The sequence below is a fragment of the Anarrhichthys ocellatus genome, unplaced genomic scaffold, assembly GCF_004355925.1.
Source record: "Anarrhichthys ocellatus isolate YVR2014 unplaced genomic scaffold, GSC_Weel_1.0 scaffold21, whole genome shotgun sequence".
NCBI classification, from domain to species: Eukaryota; Metazoa; Chordata; class Actinopteri; order Perciformes; family Anarhichadidae; genus Anarrhichthys; species Anarrhichthys ocellatus.
This window is the reverse complement of record NW_022280051.1, coordinates 6,826,367-6,827,912: the sequence shown is the minus strand read 5'-3', so window position 1 is coordinate 6,827,912 and position 1,546 is coordinate 6,826,367. Positions and strand designations below refer to the sequence as shown.

The following is a 1,546-nucleotide window of genomic DNA, read 5'->3' as shown; positions in this document are numbered from 1 at the left end:
CGCACCTAAGTCTGCAGGTCAACACCAGAACAGGTACGCTACCCAGAGTGTGAGTGTATATATATATATACAGTATATATGTATATATATGTATACACACACATAAGTAAAAGTATTGATTAGTAGTAGTAGTAGTTGTGTTTTACTATCATATCTGATGTTTCTGGATTAATATTACTGCTGCATTAATGTGTATGTTGCATTTTACTGCTGTAGATCTTTGTATATACATATATATATATATTTATATATATATATATATGTGTGTGTGTGTGTGTGTGTGTGTGTGTGTGTGTGTGTGTGTGTGTGAGTGTATATACACAGTGCATGTGCTTTTAAATGCATTGATTCTCTCATACAATGAAATAACATTTCAGAAGCAATAGAGATTAAAAAAAACAAGATAAAAAGAGAGTTTTTTGATTTATAGGAGTTAGATGTTTATAATAGTTAATGGTGATATTTAAAGTCCTCAGTAGTCCTGGCTGAAGCTGTTAGTCTTATTGTGTGTCAGCCAGCGTGTTCTAGTTACCATAGTCCTCTGTGGTGGTTTTACAGTCTTTCTGGATCTCTGCAGTTACGCTTCTGATTCATTATCAGGTCTCAGCATGTAGTTGATATTATAATCTACGGGATTAGACATTTCTTCTCCAGACGTTGGATGTTTCTCGGTGATTCATCGCCTACCTGGTGGGCCACGCTGCCGCAGCGCATACCTCTTTGTTTCAGAACAGGAGTACTTTGGTTTCTGAGGTGTTCAGGACCAGATTATTGTCCGAACACCGCCGGGCGAGAGGGAGGAGGGCTGGACTCGACACACGGGTGGCCGTGTGTCGAGTCCAGCTGCTGGCCAGCTGTGTCAATTAAGCGTCAACCTCCGGTTCTGAAGAGTGAAGCCGATGCTTCTCTCTAATGTCCATCTGTGTTCTATATTCGTGCAAAAAACCATTTGACTCTCTACACCTTGTATTCTGTCATGTTGGTGTATATAGTTCGATAAAGTTTTAACCTCATGTTGATAGATTCATCGACAGGTTGTTGTTCTTCCAGGTCGACATGACGTCCATCCCAGATCTGATCAAGAAGAAGAGAGACGGAGGAGTGCTGAGCGACGAAGAGATCAAAACCTTCATCCACGCCGTCACCAACAGAACGATAGAAGAATGTCAGACAGGTACGAACCGTCTCACTCTCACGTTCACACACTGTGCTGAGGTCGTGATCCACCTCTTCCTCTCCGCTAAGGGGCCATGCTGATGGCTATCTGGCAGAAGGGGATGGTCCAAGAGGAGATCGAGACCCTGACCAGGGAGATGATGTCATCGGGGGAAGTGATGTCATGGCCGAAGGAGTGGGCGGGGCTGATGGTTGACAAACACTCAACGGGAGGAGTGGGGGATAAAGTCAGTCTGGTGTTAGCGCCGGCGCTAGCTGCCTGTGGCTGCAAGGTACGCCCACCTGTACTCATCACACCTGTACTCATCACTCCTGTACTCATCACTCCTGTACTCATCACACCTGTACTCATCACTCCTGTACTCATCAC

General features: G+C 44.2%; 1 protein-coding gene across 1 annotated transcript in view; it reads left to right on the top strand.

The window, feature by feature from the left end:
* Positions 1–1,546, top strand: part of tymp (thymidine phosphorylase) — a 5,582-nt gene continuing 4,036 nt past the window's right edge. The window contains exons 1-3 of the mRNA XM_031859218.1: positions 1–33; positions 1,051–1,174; positions 1,246–1,448. Of these exons, the coding sequence (XP_031715078.1) occupies positions 1,057–1,174; positions 1,246–1,448 (321 nt within the window). The 5' untranslated portion in view covers positions 1–33; positions 1,051–1,056. The remainder of the gene's footprint in view (positions 34–1,050; positions 1,175–1,245; positions 1,449–1,546) is intronic.